Below are 18233 nucleotides of genomic sequence, written 5' to 3'. Positions count from 1 at the left end.
TAACCATTCTACCACATGAATACATTTTGCATTAGCTACATTTGAATGGTAAAGATCACGAAATCTACTTTAGAATTTAACTGCTAATTGCAGATCAGATTGCATATGCAGGCATGTAAAGTTTAAAGTGACTTATGCATGCTTCACAGGAATATCAGGCTATACTTTATACAATGCGGAGGAAAGCACGTATGGGGAGTAGTACAATGTGCTGTAAGGAAGCTGACAAATTTAATAAAGTGTTGCCTCTTGTAATTTCACAAGTCACACTGGAAGGAGTGATTGTTACCAGTTGACATATAATCCCTGTGGCAAGAAGTCAACAGAGGGTGTTCCAAGCATTCTCATGCAGTTATGATGAAGAACAACTCATCCAATAATTTTTGTTTCAATTATGTTTGTACATGCAATGTTTCAGTACTTGTATGGTTTTCTGATTGAGTTGCATGGAAAATTTAACTGTAATCTTCTGATGCCATAACTAACTTCTGCAGTATGTTATTTTATCATGGCAGGGGTGTAGCAACCTTTTTTTGGCTTTGATAATGCAAGGTGCTGAGGCCTGTAGAAGGAAGGGATAATTCCGGATGATTGTGTGAATAAATCATTGACATCAATATCCACTAAACCAAGTGCACTAAACTGTTGAATATTATTGTTGTAGTGACTGTTAATCTATGTTGGAATAGCTGACTTCTATTACAATGACCAGCTCTAACAATCATTATTTTAGTTAAGTCACTCATGCCTCCTTTCCGCATGCACAGCAATTAATTTGTATCTGCAACTATACAGCATCAAGTGCTATTAGTGTAGTCTATCTGCTGTTCAGTCGATCTGAATTAAAGTAACTAGCCATAGCTGTAGCTAAAGTGGTCCATTGGCATGGAAAAAATATAGAAGTGTGGTAAGGAACTTAGAAATTGTATGGAAACATTGTGGAAGTGTGGCATGGAACTTGGAAATCATATGGAAGCGTGGCATGGAATAGTGCGGAAGTGCAGTGTGAAACTTGGAAATTGTATGGAAATGGCGTGAAACTTAGAGTTTGTGTGGAAATATCGTGAAAATAATATGGAAATTTTATGAAAGTTGCAAATGGTCAAGCAGTGTAGATCATGAGTATTATATATAGTATGTACGTAATGAGCTGGATCCTGGATTGCTGTATATAAAGCCATACAAGACCAAAGGCTTTGAAAGTGATGTCCATGACACATTTATTTGTGAGCTCATGTTACAAGTGCACACTTAATTGTTGAGAATATGGCATCCAGTGCAGCAGCGTCAGTGAGTGCGGAGCAAAACCTTAGCAAGAGGTTAAACAACCAAACAAAGTTTGTACTTATGAAACTATGGGATTACTGTGAAGCAGTCTAGAGTTTCTGTCAACATTAAAGGTCCACTGAAATGGAAAATTCACTTGCCATATTACTGAATAAATAGATTGTTTGTATCATGTAGTGCACAAAAACACCTTTTAAATAATTCATTTATGTTGTTATACTGAGATATTAAGCCACAAAGTCTAGTTACATCACGTTGTGATGCAAGACAAATAACCGGAAGTGCTATTATTTATGGTGGCTGGTTCCAGGAAACTTCCTTGGTATTTCCGTGTCACTCTCATGCTATATCCATGTTCACAATATATGTTCTTAGCAGAATATTCACTGAGACGATTGATGTTGAAAAGGATGACAGGGGGCAGGTTTAATAATTTATAGATATTATATTGTTGTTGCATTGTTCAACTGTATTGTATTATACATGTGCGTGAAAAACTGTTGAGAATTGTGTTGTTGTTTAGGGCTGAAATGATTGTTCCATTAGAGTAGTTGAAATGACATAAGCAAAGTGTTAGTTCACAGTTATGAACTTTTATAAGTTACATACCAGAGATTTGTCTGTACAGGGGTGGATATGGGGGGGGGCCAATGCTCCCCTCCCTTCAGAAATTTTTCATAGTGTTACTCATTGAACATAGATACCTTAGACATAATTCAAACATTTTTGATGTAGTTTATATGACTGTATAATAAATATGTCTCTCAGTGCTTTAGCCAAATATCTCCCCTGTCTCTCAGTCATCTGTTGGTAACAAAGTAATAAAACAACTTGACAATTATATGCAAACCTTTGCTGTGCAGGGTAATGGACCATTCTTCACATAAACACAGTCCCTTACAGCATAGCTAGATGTACTTCATACAGTCACTGACTGATCGTAAGCACTCACCTACTACAATCTGTGCCCATAAAATAACCACACTAAATTTACTAGAGGACTGAATACTATGTTATGGGAGTGTAAACATTTTTATCATTGTAGGCGCTAAAATCTTCACTCTATTGATATACAGCAGGGATGGATCCAGAATTGTGTTAAGGGGGGGCATGCAGGTAGAGGTCACTCCACAGACACACTCCGCGAAATGCGAAGCATAAGCCATCTGGGGGCATGCTCCCACCCCCCCCCCCCAGGAAATTTTGAAGCAATGAGATTGAATTTGGTAGCAATTTTTGTCTGATGTTTAACACTGGAAGTATGAGAATGTTAATAGTATAGCTACTAAGTTAAATAGTATAGTGTAAAGGTCTGGACTGCTCCCTCGGGAAATTTTGAGAAAAGAACAGTCTGACATTGAATTTGGTGGCAATTATACACTGGAAGTATGAATTTTAATAGTAGCTATATACTTAGCTAGAAAGTATTAGCTTGCATAGTGCTAGGTTTCCTCAAGGAAATTTTGAAATATCAACTTCGTGATATTGAATTTGGTGACAACTTTGAATAAAATTCAATGCTGGAAGCATGAATGCTACTGAGCTGCAGCTGGTAGTAGCTATAAAGAAGCTTTGAAAAATTGACCTTTTGAGAACCCTCTAGCTGGCCAGCACTTGACAGTTAGTGCTGGGGATGGTAGGCAAGGGCATTCCATCTAGCCCGGGTGAAAAAAAAACCTTTTGAGAATGATTTTGGTGCTAATTTTGGCTGAAATTAAGTTGAAAGATTTCATTGAATGTTCAAATAGTACCAAGCTTCAAAACAGAATTAGCCCCTACACAAGAATCACAAAATATTTTAACACATTTTAGATAATCCTGGAATGTGGTGTGCAATTGCATGATTTTTTATCTCTAGAAAATTTCTGTAGTCATTGCACTAGGGTGCATGTGGATAGAGTCAGTATCTCAATTTAGAATAGGTGTTTTAGTTGTTAAAATTTTACAAACAGTGTTTTATAATTATGCTTCCTTTGACAGTTCTATTAGAGTATCTCGATTTCTAAACGTAGAGGGTGCTCTATCCTACCTAATTCCCTTTGTGCTATGCCTATATGGGTAACAATTTACTAGCTAGGAAGATCCTCGAGTCCCAAGTTTCAATTCAAACACTTCGGAACGAGCTTCGGAATGTATTGGAGAGTACAAGGCACTGACTGACTGAGACTCCTGTTGCCAAGTCTAGAAGTCTGTAATAGCAGGAGCGCATCGAATCCTATGGATAAGGGAACATGTAATGGAATCAGTGCACTACCAATACCACCGATAGAAATGGACAAGTTAACTAAATTTTCAGAGGCCATAATTGAATGTCTGAGAGAATAAACGTCTTTATGATTAAGAGAAATATACATTACAAGCATACAGGGGCCTTACCATGTGCTGATGGATCAGTACAGGAGCCCTGGCAAGACTTACATTAGGCCACTATTCGGTGATTATTAGTTTCTCGTCCAGCCTTTCTAATTATTATGATGCGGGCGGGAGGGTATTAAGGTAGGGGCGGGCATTTCCGGTTTGCACACGCATTAGAAATTTGTTCATTCCTCCTCGAAAGAAAAACGGATTTTAAAATGCTTAGTGCCGAATTGTAGCTAATGAACTAGGCTATCAGTGGTATAAATTGTGGGTGGTGAAGTATAGGGTACTAGGAGAAAGAGCAGTTTAAATTTGCAGTTTGAGAAATTGTCAAAAAAATTATGTGGCTGGGGAAAAAGACGTACCTGCTATTGTTATGGGAAATGCTGCACTCTATTGAGTGTCAAGGCCCAGCAGATACTGATAGCATTCTGTTTGTGTGGTTACTTTGTTGGTGACAGCGTATTTAAGAAGCAGAACTGCTGCCGGCCTTGCTAGGACCGTGCGTATGTCTTGCAGCACTTTCGAAGATGCGACATTTGATCTACTGCTTGGAAATCTGTATCAGTCCTTGCCTTAACACCGAAACAGCATAGTTAAGTAGTGTAGCCCCGCGGATCCTTGCTTGGGGCTTCTCTGGGCTGCTGGTTTTGTTGATTGTGCGTGCCAGTTAACACATCGCAGGTAATGGGCTTGGATTCCAGTTGTACTATCTCTAAATCATATATTCGTTCACTGAATAGTGTGACTTATCATTTGTATTGCCTATGGTCGCTTAGAATTATGAACGGTGCCCTCAATCTCCTGTTAACATGCGTAGTAAAAGTTTTTTACACAAAAATATTCTACACGCGCAAGCGAATTGTGATGTATCTCCGGCGGCAATCCTTAAAGCTATCGAAACAAAACTTTAGTATTTTATAGTACACAAGTAGGGTACTTAGGTACTTAAACCATAGCCTGATAGGTTTCTATTCCATCCTTCAGTAGCAGATTAAAAACTAAGTGTTCGGAATACCCAGCTGTCCGGAAACCCCCTTACTTAGCTACCTTACCATTATGCCATTATTTTATAATATTAACACACTGATGTACAGACCTTGTCCAAATTGTTTTTCCTTCACCAGCTGATTCTACTTTTCGTGATCGGATCACCAACTGTTTTTCGACAGTCAACTGAACTAAGCCCTGCTTTGATGAAGTCGCCGGATAGACCGGCACGATTGCAACTGGCCGCACTGCAGCAATTTGCTAAGGAAAACAACAGTTCTCCTGACGATATATAGCGCATTGTAGCGTTCATCAACAATATGTCATAACAGTTTGGTATCACGTGTTCTTCTTAGCATGCACATGCAGAGTAAAATAATAATGGGGTAGCTTAAGAAGGATGCGGGCGGTGGATGAGAAACCAAATAGGGGCCTTAACTAAAAGTAAATTAAATTACAATACACCAAAAAAAAAAAAAAAATCTATATCTACATAGCTATATGTAATACTTAAAGTTTACCTAAGGTGGTCTAAAAGATCCCAGCCCGGGGAGGCTCTAGAATTAAACTTCCGTAAGAACAGGACACAAGCTGCCTGCTCAAACAATGTATTTACTTGTACCTTGTAGGGTCTAATCAGCCTCGGCTGTCTGCCCTATTTAACCAATAATAATAATATGTGATATTACAATCACTGAAGCTGATGTCTATGAAGCATTGGTAAGCTTAGACACATCCAAGGCCATGGGCCCAGACGGCATCCCACCCATTCTACTTTCTAAGTGTGCTTCGGTCCTCTATAAACCTCTTCACTATCTTTTCAATCTGACATTAAAATTTGGTTATCTTCCTTGTGAATGGAAAGTTCACAAAATAATTCCTGTGTTTAAATCTGGTGACCCTACCCATATCAACAACTACCGACCGATATCCTTACTCAGTAATACTTCTAAAGTGTTGGAACGAATACTGCACGATAAAATTATTGGACATGTTACTAGCAGAATAAATCCTGCCCAGTTTGGATTTATTCAGAATCATTCATCAGTACAACAACTCCTTTTAGTTTTATCTGACATTTTTACCTCTCGTCATCAGCTGGATATCATTTACCTGGATATCACCAAGGCTTTTGATACTATTTCTCATTCACATCTACTTCACAAACTTCGTATGTTCGATATTGGCGGTGAACTCTGGTCATGGTTTCTGGCATATGTTACTAATAGGTCTCAATTTGTATCAATTAATGGCTGTAATTCCAATCTTCTCCCTGTTAAATCAGGAGTACCTCAAGGTAGTATACTTGGTCCTTTATTATTCATTATTTACATGAATGATATCTCCTGTGCCATCACTTACAGTAAAATCTTTCTTTTTGCAGATGATACAAAATGCTTTAAACATATCAAAGTACCTAGCGACATGCAGCTCTTACAGCATGATTTAAACTGCTTATCAAATTGGAGCACAACATCTCTTTTGTCATTTCATTCCTCTAAAAGTACCCATCTGTCGTTTAAATGTAAATTTACATCCACTTATAACATCAATGGCAATCCTATAAACACTTTCCATTTGCATAAAGACCTAGGTGTCCTGATTAGTGATAATCTCAATTGGAACGAGCATCATGACTACATTCTAAAGAAAGCCTGTAAGACTCTGGGACTTGTACGTAGAACCTTTTGTAAAACCATTGTGCCTTTGATTGCACTCAAACTATATATATCCTTAGTAAGATCGCAGCTCCTATACTGTGCACCAGTGTGGCGACCTCATCTCTTAAAAGACATCTCCAAAATTGAACAACTTCAACGTAGGGCAACTAAATATAGTTTACAAGACTTCTCCTCAGACTACAAAACACGGCTGACAAAACTCAATTTGCTTCCATTAATGTACATCTTTGAAATATCAGACATAATCTTTTTTGTCAACTCTCTGAAACATCCCACTCCAAGCTTCAATATCAACCTCTACATTTCATTCTCCCATAGTACTACAAGATCCAATTCAGTCAAGCTACACCACAACATATCCTTTACTAATAAAGAGCGTCATTTTTATTTCAACCGAATCTGTCGCCTTTGGAATTCCCTACCAATCATTGATATAAGTTTGCCTATAGAAACCATCAAAAGACGCATCAAATCTTTTCTCTGGAATCATTTTATCACAAACTTCAATTCTACTGACCCACACAAATATCACTATCTCTGTCCATGTGGTAACTGTGTCAGCAATCATCTTGTCATGAACTTTGATCTCTTGTAGTTACATACTAATTGATTTATAATTAAATAAATAAGTAACTTACTGTAGTTAAGTAATTAATTTTTGTAACATACTCAGGCCACTAGCACAGGTTGCTAGTGGACCCTCAGCATGGACTAATATTGTTTTCATGAATGTGTAACTGTTGCATCCCGTATGCGTATTTTGTCCCATACGCGTATGGGACAACCCATACGCGTATGGGATATCCCGTACGCGTACGGGCATTTTCCCTGTCCCATACGCGTATGGGCATCCCGTACGCGTATAGGGCCCCGTACGCGACGATATAATTTAATTCTGAGGCGCTTAGCGTTGCTTGCATAGATTCAACTGGGTTTACAAATACGTAGCTTTTGCAGTTCAGTTTCATTAAATATACCTTTGTTTTGGCTGTACTACCTACTGGCATATACTATGTAGAAATTACATAGCTAGCACACTGCTGTCGCGCTTATTTGTAGCTAGCTAGCTAGCTATTTGTTTGCCTCATAGTACTTCGCGCACGTTTCTTCTCCATGCTATAAGCTGCTATGTGCTGCATGTATCATATATCTGGCCTTCACCATTCAAATCATGTGGAGCATGCATATGTTGATTAAATCGGATGAACTTCTTGAGTAGTCTAACAACCTTTTGGGCTAGCTAGTCACGAGTCCCTTGAACAAATCAGGCATCATTCTGCCTGTCCAGTAAAATATTTACTTATTTATTTATTTGCAATGTACAAACTCAATTTGAGTATTAATTCTATAATCTACAATTACTAATTGTTCTTAATGGAGTAGCGATGGGCATGTCAGTCTGCCTGTCCAGTATAATAGATAAATAGCAAATTATTTATATAGCACACCATAAATATCTAGCTATTCTATTATGTGACTGGACATATACCAGTGGTCAAATGCATGCTGGGTAGAAATTAATGTGAATTATTGTGTAAGCAGAACTATGGTAAGTTAGTATAAATAGCTACATGCACTTCGTGCATATATAGCACAGCATGCAGTACCGGGTAAATCATTAAAATCGATTGAAAGCTGCAATTCCATGAATCAATATAATTATTATTAGCTATAACAAGCCAGGTCATAAATTAATGCATATAAATTAGACATGGACTAAGACTACATACTTATAACATAATAGTGCTGTCAGACCTTCAGTGCAGCTGGTCACTGTAAAGCTTTACAAACAAAAGCAAACAGCACAGCTAACATAATACCCATGCACTAACAGAGTTCAGTCCAAGAGATTCGTTTCAACTAGTTAACGCAAGCGTAAGTGAGACTGAAGTTTACACATCCACTTAACGGTATATAAAACTACTAAAAATCGACTGATTTTCTGACATAGGATCACATAATCATAATATCTACTCTGCACTAAGCAGTAGCAGTGCTAGCTCTACACCATGCATGTTCGCTGGGGGCCAAACACAATTTTATAAATTATAATATGCCATACATTAATATTTAACCATGATTACATAAAGTCAATTACATAGGTTGCACCAGTAGAACAGCATGGTCCAATAAAGTTAACTATAGGTATATCCTCTGGATTCAACTTAATGCTAATGTGCCTGTTGACACAATTCAGGTGGTACCACGATTCACATGTTCCACAGCCAATCTACGTATATATTCAGCTGATAGTCAATGAAACAAAGAGCAAACAACACTTACCCAATCCTGTGCTTTAGTAGCAGTGAATGAGCAGGTCCTGCAATGCTCTTCTATGGGTTCTGCAAACAAATAGATTGCTAACAACACTCATAAGTACCTTACAACTGCTTGTTTACCTGAATTGTTAAGTATTTCTTTTGCCATCTCTATTCTTAAATCGTGAACTGTTCCAGCATGGATGTTCATTGGTAAATGTCTTAAATATTGTTCAGCAAACTATTTTAGAAATTCTTTATGTTGTGTTGCAGAATATACTTAAGGCCATACCTTCATAACATAAACTCCACAAGACGAATTGTCTTCCTGTATACTGTGTGGAGGCGTAATGACTTCCCATACATACTTCTTTGGCCAATATCCACCACAATATTGATAGGTGCTGTAAGCGCTGCAAGAGAATTATATGCAAATAGCCAGGGATTATATGCAAATAGCCAGGGATTATATGCAAATAGCCAGGGAGTTCAAAGAATGTGTTCCTGTTGATATGCAAATTAATGTGTATACATACTTAACTAACTATGTGTGCAAAATATTAACTGTACTAACTTCCAGTTTTTTCTTATCCTTTGTATTAGTCTATGATCTCTTTCTTCATACTTCTTTGGGTCAATGTAGAGAACCTTTCCATTCTTTGGTTCGACGATCTAAAGAAATAGTAGCTATAAAGATATAAATGTACAAATATGTCTGACCACCAATATCCAGTGCATCTTCTGGTAGCAGTAAGGTCCAATGAGGGCATTGTAATGAGACAAATCAACCTGCAGAAATATATGTATACAGGTGTCTGTAAGTCCTCGTAAAGTACCAACTCATACATTGCTTAAAACTTTCTTCTTAAGGATATACGTCCCATTACAAATGTCATTCACTGCAGACACGTCCATGATAAATATTTCTTCTTCCTGTGTTTGGAAGTGAGCATGCACATAATGCATACATTCATATGCACTAGACTTTTCTATGTATTATCTCTAACCTTTTTGTTGGCACGGATCATGTATAGTAGATAAGATGCTATCACCTATATACACATATATACATATATGCTTGCTTGCTTGCATAAAGTTTACAAGCACGTACTTCATCAGTAACCCATCCATTGGTGTCGATCAGTGACAGAATTCCCTCGTCGTAAACTTTGTAACTACCAAACTTCGCTTCAAAAAGCATCTGGGTTTTGTTTCTGATTCTCATTAATCGGCCTGCATGATAGCAATATTATGCAGACAGATGATATACCGGGCACAAAACCTTCGGTTTGATAATCATTTTCATCAACTTCTTCATCTGATGAATTAGGACAATACTGATGAACTACCCCTCCTGCAAAATAAAGATGAAAATGAATGAATGAAAAGTGTAGATAGAGAAAAGTAGTTACAGCCTACAAAATATCCTTACGGGATTTGTGCAAGTGGAAATAGTCAATAAGTACATTAGCCATTGTAGGCTCTTCTTGATTCAATAAGTCGGCTGTTTGTTTGTTTGTCTCTACATCATCCTTCAAATCATACATTTTGTTGGTAAACTTTTGCACAATTGTGATTGGAACTGGTTCCTTGTGAGCATAGCAAAGATCCTTCAAACATTTCTGGTCTTCATAGTTATCCACAACATAGCTGTGCAGAAATGCAGCTGGTAAGTTGGTTTTGAGACTGTTAGATATGTATTCATGGGCAGGCCCACATGGCTTAAACAAAAACGATGGATGGTTCTGTATAATAGTTTTCATCTTCTTGCTAAGTTTCACGATCTTGTCAAACTGAAAGCTGTTCCCTGGTGGAATATCTTCATTGCTGAAAATTTCATGACCCCCTAAAATGTATAATCCATGCAGATTAACACACACCTACATGATTGAATTTATTTCTTACCTTCAAGCTTAGGGCTGGTTTCTTCTACTGACATACTACTGGCTTCTTCTTCTTCTACTCCCTGGACCCCAGAACTACCTGTTGTACCAATTCATCTTATACCGATGATCTACCCGTGCATGTACATTTACTTAGACATATCCATGACAAATATGCTATGTATGGGGAGCATTAAAGATATTTTGTGTGCATGTCCATGCAGATGTTTCAATGCATCTCACTTCAACATAGTACATGCAGTGTACCCTCTACCATTTGGAACCAAGAGTTTGACCAATATGTGACCTGGGCTGACAAAATCAGTCTCTTACAGCCTGTCAAAATTTGACCTACTTTTAAATGCTTGAAGCTACATTACTTTGTCCATGATTATAGCTAGCATCCACATAAACGTTTAACCACTTATGTAAAAATTGCTTACAATTTTAATGAAGTTTACAGAATTATTCTAGGTCAGATACAGTGATGGAGATAGACAAGATTCAGTAAACATGTGTATTTTCGGGATATACACTGATTTTGTCAGACTGGGTCACATATTAATTTTTATGTGGACCAGAACTCATGGGGCTAATATTTTTTGTCCTTATTACAAAGTTATTTTTAGAGACAGGTTCTATTGTAACTATATGTAGCTGTAATATCATGTCTGGCATGATAGTTATTGTATGCATATGTGCTCACATCCATCCCGAGCATTGCTGTATGATGGCTCTAGGTCAACCTGTTCCCTCTTCACTGGAAAGCTATCACTGCCAATTTGTTTTGTCTTCACTGAGGTGCTTCCTGTACGATTCTCATTAGCTTGTTCACCGGTCTCAGTGTTCAATGGGCAACTATCATCAATGCTAGAATCATCTGCTGTCAAAGTGGAATATAATTATATTATACTACACAAAAATAACTACTATTCATACCGATGACTGAATTCTTGCATCTTGTCCCTTTGTGGCAATATGTTGTGCATTTTACTTTGCTTTTGAAACATACACATTTGCCATTTACACAACCAGATTTGCAATTGCAGTGTGAAACATCAGTTTTCCTTCGATTGAATTTTTTTGCAGCCGATCGCAGTGCTATTGTGGGATCATCTTCCCACCCAGTGGTTTGTACTGTTGCATGAAAGCACTTCTGAAGCTGGTCAGTTCGACATCTTCCTTTCAAAAGTCCATACTCGGTTCTTATTTTGTAAGACCCATGTTGTTTTGCAACCACAACTCCTGGTATTCTTCTCAAATCACCTACACCTCTGTTATGTCGTGGAATCCTTACAGTCACACCATCCCCAATTTTAAATTTTACAGCCTTGATTCTTTTGCTGTTATCATAAAGTTTCTTCATTTTAGCAGCTGAATTTGCAATGTTTTTCTTTGCAAACTGTCTAACTTCATGGTGCCTGTCTTCATTTTCTGCATTAATAACAAACAAAGCAGCTGCAATGGCAATTTTAAATCATTCCCCTTATACCTGCTGGAATGATAGGTGTCTGCTGTCTGAACTCTGTGTCACCAACACAGGTTCTGGCCTTGGCCACTTCAGGTTGCGTAGCCTTGGTCACCGGATCAGAGTAAGAATCTGTGTTACCTAGCTCTGTCAAATCATCAGTTTCTGTGGGAGGATCCATAATAATGGTCTCTTCTTCTGCCAAACACATTCCTTTCACGGGTTCAGAAGATGGATCTAGACCAAACACCACTTGGTATGGTGATGTTTTAATGGTCGCATGTGGTTGCTTATTGATTGTAACTGGAAAAACAAAATTACATACAATAATTGGCACCAATAGCACCTGTTTTAAATAAAACTTACATTGAACTCTGGGAAGAAACTGAACCCATTCTGTTGTCTTCATGTCAGCCATGAGTGAAGTGAGCATGTGTTTCACCACTCCGTTAGCTTTTTCAACACACCCATTTGATTGGGGGTGCCTTGGTCTACCTCGAATTAAAATTGTCTCTTGACTCCACTCATGAACAATCGTCTCAAAAAGCTATAAAGGAATGCATAAAATACAGCATGCACCTAGACAGTTGTCTTTCCAACCTCATTGTTGAATTCTCGACCATGATCAGATTGGAGTATCTTAGGTACCCCAAGGTATGCGAAAACATATCGTTGCAAGCACAAAACAGTTTCTGCAGCACACTTCCTAGATTGTGCCCATAGAATGGAAAACTTGCTAAAGTGATCTTTGTAATGACCAATCCATCTGTTGTTGCTGTCTGGAATGCTTGACATGTCAATCAAATCAATCTACAATATGAAGTATATATATATAATACACTTATTATGTTATTCCTGCATAAATGGAATATAAAAGCAATATTATTTACCTGTCCACGAACATGGAATCTCTTTGAAATGATGGGTTTCAAAGGAGCTTTTGTTAATTGAGGCTTCTTACAAGAGCAAGTGAGGCACAGTCTGCAATATTCCTCTACACAAGTTCGTGTTATCCCTTCGTAGTTTGACGAAATCTTCAAGCGAAAGAATGAAAATTATTGTGTGGCAGTGCTTATACCGCTTACACATACAGTAAAAATGTGCATTTTTAATAATGCAATAATGACAATAGCAGCTAGGGAGTGTACATAGTTAATGCATTAATGCTAGCTGATTTATTAATAACACTCATATAATTATATTATACTATTATGCATACCACTGAATAAGTCTTCCTAACACCCGAGTGTGCCGTGCCTTTCTCATGAACAGACTGGATGATATCAAATATATCATCTGTTGTTACTACTCTTCTATAGCCTTCAAACAGAGAATTGGCCGGAACCTATATATATTAATGAGACATGCATACATGTGAAAATAGCTATAGCTATATATCTCCAAATTTTATAGGCAGCTACATAATATATATTAAAAAGATTTAGCCACTCACACATTGAAAGGGTCTGATATATTTTGCGTTAAAAACTTATTTCTCCAATTGCAACAGGGTATAATATTGAGACAGACTGTCAAGTACCCATGCATACTCCATAGTTAATGCCACCGACATGCGCGGTGTTGAAGGAGCGCGCGGCCGCGTTAAACTCACCATGCTCTTGCTCTTTGTAGGAACGATCACAGCATTATTTAATCCAATCTGCGGAAAATCTTTCAGTTCAAACTGCTTCTCCTTGACGTACTGCCTAAATCTTGGTTTAATTTCGTAATCGTCCTTGGAATCACCACCATCTTCCGAGCCATCTTCAGCTCCGTGACCAGAGTGGTCTAATGTACGAACGAAAGAGGAACATTGAACTACAGCCTATACTACACAGCCGCTTAGCTACCTTCAAGCAAGGTGGCCTTGATTAAATCAAATTTCTCACGGTTAAACAAAGAATTAGAACGTTTCGCGGCCTGGCTAGCTAGGAACTCGTTAAATTCTCTCCGAACCCTTTCAACGGAAATTTTATCATCCATCACGGCATTCAAGCGGGACTCGATACTCTCAGGTGATACTCTCAGGTCATAAACTATACTGCTAGCAAACACTATAGGATTGCATGCATCAGCACTTGTGGCGGCAAATAAGCTCAGTAAAGCGAGCAGCAAAGAGATCAAAAGAGAGGTGTTAAAATTATAGAGAGAGCATGTATCAGGCACTGATACAGAAATATATATTATCAAGAGTTCATAATATTATGAAGGGAGGTGGCTGGTCCAAGTTCAAGCTGAGAGAATAGAAGTGTAGAATCTACATAAAATATATAATCAACCCAGACTGCTTTTAATTCTGTATATAATATAACCTGTAACTTTAGTTTTGTAATTTAATTTTTTTCCTTGCCATGCCCACTGCTGTCCACTGTTGGTCAGACATGTGGTCGCATGTTGTCCGAGGACACATTCTCTTGTACACAATATAATATAATTTGTTTGTAATCAGTCATTCGTGTTTTCTCAACAATTATTAATGATGGTTTCTTCTTCTATACATAATATCTAATCCAAAACAGCCAAGCTGTAAAAAAGTGTGCGGCCCTCAAAAAGGCTATGGTGAAAAAAGATGTGAAATCCAAGGTGGCGGCCAAGAAATGGCTGTGATGGTAGGTTAATGGTAAAAATTTTAATAACAACAATTCAGGTGAATTTTGTGCCAATTGACCAAGCGGCACCAAAATTCACCTGAATTGTTGTTATTAAAATTTTTACCATTAACCTACCATCACAGCCATTTCTTGGCCGCCACCTTGGATTTCACATCTTTTTTCACCATAGCCTTTTTGAGGGCCGCACACTTTTTTACAGCTTGGCTGTTTTGGATTAGATTTCACTTCTTTTTGTATTTGTATACCCCAAAGCCGGCCTATGGCCTGCTTTGGGACTTTTTTAACCTATCTTTTTTTCTTTACCACAGGAAGAAGAAAAGATGAAGCAGATGTACCTTAAATATTTCTGATTTTATCCGTAAATGTACAAATTATATATATAATACATATATTTATTACAGAACTGTCCATGGTGGTTTCTGTGTAACTGAACACTCTTCAAGGCAACTTCTTCTAGCTGATCTCTCTACAGTGTGATTTGTTTGTAGCTGAACTCTCTACTTGGTGGTTTCTTTGTAGCTGAACTATGTACAAGGTAATTTCTTCTAGCTGAACTCTCTACATGGTGACTTGTTTGTAGCTGAACTCTCTAAAGGGTGATTTGTTTGTAGCTGAACTCTCTACAAGGTAACTTCTTCTAGCTGACCTTTCTACAGGGTGATTTGTTTGTAGCTGAATTCTCTACAGGGAGATTTGTTTGCAGCTGAACTCTCTACATGGTAGCTTCTTTGTAGCTGAACTCTCTACAATGTGACTTATTCTAGCTAAACTCTCTACGGGTGGCTTGTTTCTAGCTGATCTCTCTACAGGGTGACTTGTTTGTAGCTGAATTCTCTACAGGGCGATTTGTTTGTAGCTGAACTCTCTACATAGTAGTTTCTTTGTAGCTGAACTCTCTACAATGTAACTTCTTCTAGCTGAACTCTCTACAGGATGACTTGTTTCTAGCTGATCTCTCTACAGGGTGACTTGTTTGTAGCTGAACTCTCTACAGGGTGATTTGTTTGTAGCTGAACTCTCTACAAGGTAACTTCTTCTAGCTGATCTTTTTACAGGGTAATTTGTTTGTAGCTGAATTCTCTACAGGGCGATTTGTTTGCAGCTGAACTCTCTACATGGTAGTTTCTTTGTAGCTGAACTTCTACAATGTAACTTCTTCTAGCTGAACTCTCTACATGGTGACTTGTTTGTAGCTGAACTCTCTACAATGTAGCTTCTTCTAGCTGAACTCTCTACAGGGTGGCTTGTTTCTAGCTGATCTCTCTACAGGGTGACTTGTTTCTAGCTGAACTCTCTACAGGGTGATTTGTTTGTAGCTGAACTCTCTACAAGGTAACTTCTTCTAGCTGACCTTTCTACAGGGTGATTTGTTTGTAGCTGAATTCTCTACCTGGTAGTTTCTTTGTAGCTGAACTCTCTACAATGTAACTTCTTGTAGCTGAACTCTCTACAGGATGACTTGTTTCTAGCTGATCTCTCTACAGGATGACTTGTTTGTAGCTGAACTCTCTACAGGGTGATTTGTTTGTAGCTGAACTCTCTACAGGGTGACTTGTTTGTAGCTGAACTCTCTGCAGGGTGACTTGTTTGTAGCTGAACTCTCTACAGGGTGATTTGTTTGTAGCTGAATTCTCTACAGGGCGATTTGTTTGCAGCTGAACTCTCTACATGGTAGTTTCTTTGTAGCTGAACTCTCTACAATGTAACTTCTTCTAGCTGAACTCTCTACAGGATGACTTGTTTCTAGCTGATCTCTCTACAGGGTGACTTGTTTGTAGCTGAACTCTCTACAGGGTGATTTGCTTGTAGCTGAACTCTCTACAAGGTAACTTCTTCTAGCTGATCTTTCTACAGGGTAATTTGTTTGTAGCTGAATTCTCTACAGGCGATTTGTTTGCAGCTGAACTCTCTATATGGTAGTTTCTTTGTAGCTGAACTCTCTACAGGGTGATTTGTTTGTAGCTGAAATCTTTACAAGGTAACGTCTTCTAGCTGATCTTTCCACCGGGTAATTTGTTTGTAGCTGAATTCTCTACAGGGCGATTTGTTTGCAGCTGAACTCTCTACATGGTAGTTTCTTTGTAGCTGAACTCTCTACAATGTAACTTCTTCTAGCTGAATTCTCTACATGGTGACTTGTTTGTAGCTGAACTCTCTACAGGTTGATTTGTTTGTAGCTGAACTCTCTACAAGGTAACTTCTTCTAGCTGATCTATAGCTGAAATCTCTACAGGGTGATTTGTTTGCAGCTGAACTCTCTATATGGTAGTTTCTTTGTAGCTGAACTCTCTACAGGGTGATTTGTTTGTAGCTGAACTCTCTACAAGGTAACTTCTTCTAGCTGATCTTTCTACAGGGTGATTTGTTTGTAGCTGAATTCTCTACAGGGCGATTTATTTGCAGCTGAACTCTCTACATGGTAGTTTCTTTGTAGCTGAACTCTCTACAACGTAACTTCTTCTAGCTGAACTCTCTACAGGATGACTTGTGTCTAGCTGATCTCTCTACATGGTGACTTGTTTGTAGCTGAACTTTCTACAGTGTGATTTGTTTGTAGCTGAACTCTCTACAAGGTAACTTCTTCTAGCTGATCTTTCTACAGGGTGATTTGTTTGTAGCTGAATTCTCTACAGGTGATTTATTTGCAGCTGAACTCTTTTACATGGTGGTTTCTTTGTAGCTGAACTCTCTACAAGGTGACTTCTTCTAGCTGATCTCTCTACAGGATGACTTGTTTCTAACTGAACTCTCTACAGTGTGATCTGTTCATAGCGGAACTTTTTACTGGGTGATTCGTTTGCAGCTAAACTCTTTGCATGATTGTTTCTTTGTAACTGAACTCTCTACAAGGTAACTTTTTCTAGCTGATCTCTCTACAGGGCAATTTGTTTGTAGCTGAATTCTCTACAGGGTGATTTATTTGAGCTGAACTCTCTACATGGTGGCTTATTTGTAGCTGAACTCTCTATTAGGTACCTTCTTCTAGCTGATCTGACTACAGGGTGACTTGTTTGTAGTTGAATTCCTTACAGAATAACTTACAATGTGATATAACTGAGTAAATTATAAATGCAGCTGAATGCTTTATTAGGGTGACTGTTCTATTAGAGTATCTCGATCTCGCATTTGCTGCACCTAGTTGCCTTTCGAATCATAACTCAGTGATTTGTAATCCGATTTTTCTGTACTACTGCAAGGACTTTCTATGATGATTATTTCAGCTACATACTGATTTTCAGCTCGTTGCTCTAAGCGGTTTGCCTGGTAGATACGAAAACTAATAGTTTTTTTATTCATAAAAATCGATCGCGTAATTTTGACACAGGTTGGATTTCGTGTCATATCTCCATGGTCTTTATCTCGATTCCTTTCAAACCACAAAAAGGCACTCCTACGATGGTTGCTCCATCTACATATCAATTTTCAACTGATTCCTCCAAGGCGTTTATCCTGTAGGCGTGACAGACCTTCGACCTTATTTTACGCAAATAATCGGTCATAACTCCGTGAATGTTCATCGGATTCCTACCAAAGTTGGTACGGAGATCCGCCTTAATGAGCCCTTTAAGTGTGCCAAATTTCAGCCCAATCCGAGCACGCATTCGTGTTTTATGGCGAATTTTGCGAAGTGACGAAATGAAGAAGAAGTAGAAGAAGAATAAAAAAACGAAGAAATTAAAATGAAATTTTGTTCG

The 18233-nt window shown here is 38.2% G+C and overlaps 1 protein-coding gene and 1 long non-coding RNA gene across 3 annotated transcripts; both read right to left on the bottom strand.

The window, feature by feature from the left end:
• Positions 1-1990: 1990 nt before the first annotated feature.
• Positions 1991-3738, bottom strand: LOC136242204 (uncharacterized). Its single transcript, XR_010694502.1, has 3 exons — positions 3664-3738; positions 2138-2249; positions 1991-2091 (listed from the first exon to the last, which is right to left on the bottom strand). It is a non-coding gene; the product is annotated as an uncharacterized lncRNA (long non-coding RNA).
• A 4603-nt stretch (positions 3739-8341) lies between these two features.
• Positions 8342-14679, bottom strand: LOC136243176 (uncharacterized). 2 transcript variants are annotated; one of them, XM_066034695.1, is made up of 20 exons: positions 14653-14679; positions 13146-13271; positions 12817-12960; positions 12527-12736; positions 12293-12473; positions 11951-12229; positions 11398-11892; positions 11165-11341; positions 10481-10558; positions 10008-10421; positions 9858-9929; positions 9687-9808; positions 9583-9627; positions 9422-9508; positions 9296-9364; positions 9150-9247; positions 8868-8988; positions 8717-8816; positions 8601-8659; positions 8342-8547 (listed from the first exon to the last, which is right to left on the bottom strand). In XM_066034695.1, exons 1-20 carry the CDS (start codon positions 14662-14664, stop codon positions 8398-8400), a joined length of 3039 nt encoding a protein of 1012 aa, XP_065890767.1. In that variant the 5' UTR covers positions 14665-14679; the 3' UTR covers positions 8342-8397. The 2 variants fall into 2 exon arrangements, with proteins under 2 accessions (XP_065890767.1, XP_065890768.1); XM_066034696.1 differs by lacking the exon at positions 14653-14679 and adding an exon at positions 13539-13788.
• Positions 14680-18233: the final 3554 nt, after the last annotated feature.

The sequence above is a fragment of the Dysidea avara genome, chromosome 13 (assembly GCF_963678975.1).
Source record: "Dysidea avara chromosome 13, odDysAvar1.4, whole genome shotgun sequence".
Taxonomy (NCBI): domain Eukaryota; kingdom Metazoa; phylum Porifera; class Demospongiae; order Dictyoceratida; family Dysideidae; genus Dysidea; species Dysidea avara.
The sequence above is the reverse complement of the archived record's forward strand: the minus strand, read 5'-3'. Positions and strand labels throughout refer to the sequence as shown.

Excerpts from the sequence above, each read along its gene's own strand:
- LOC136243176 (XM_066034695.1), bottom strand. Across the intron at positions 12,737-12,816 it reads GATTCCATGTTCGTGGACAG|ATTGATTTGATTGACATGTC; the intron begins GTAAATAATATT and ends TTCATATTGTAG. Across the intron at positions 12,230-12,292 it reads GTTTCTTCCCAGAGTTCAAT|TTACAATCAATAAGCAACCA; the intron begins GTAAGTTTTATT and ends TTGTTTTTCCAG.